At 64.3% G+C, this 235-nt stretch overlaps 1 protein-coding gene across 1 annotated transcript in view; it reads left to right on the forward strand.

The window, feature by feature from the left end:
* Nucleotides 1–235, forward strand: part of CHTF18 (CTF18, chromosome transmission fidelity factor 18 homolog (S. cerevisiae)) — a gene marked incomplete at both ends in the record, with an annotated part of 4564 nt that overhangs the window by 258 nt on the left and 4071 nt on the right. Inside the window, one exon of the mRNA XM_010145583.1 lies at nt 163–234. Within this exon, the coding sequence (XP_010143885.1) occupies nt 163–234 (72 nt within the window). The remainder of the gene's footprint in view (nt 1–162; nt 235) is intronic.

Genomic DNA, 235 nt, shown 5'->3' on the forward strand with positions numbered 1-235 from the left:
GTTGGCTCCTTATGTCCTCTGGGATGGTGGCCCAGAGGCACCGTCTTCTCCCCAGACTGCCAGGTTGGCCACCCTGAACCCCACTTTTAGCAGGGGTTGGGGAGAGAGGGCGCTTGAATGGCACCGAAGGTTCCAAAGCCCCTTCCCTCGCCCCCGCTGAAGGAACCTGGAGATGAGCGGCATGGCCCCGCTGCAGACCACGCCGCCCGCCGACAAGAAGTGGGTCCTCAAGCGG

This window comes from Buceros rhinoceros, unplaced genomic scaffold (assembly GCF_000710305.1).
Source record: "Buceros rhinoceros silvestris isolate BGI_N320 unplaced genomic scaffold, ASM71030v1 scaffold29340, whole genome shotgun sequence".
NCBI classification, from domain to species: Eukaryota; Metazoa; Chordata; class Aves; order Bucerotiformes; family Bucerotidae; genus Buceros; species Buceros rhinoceros.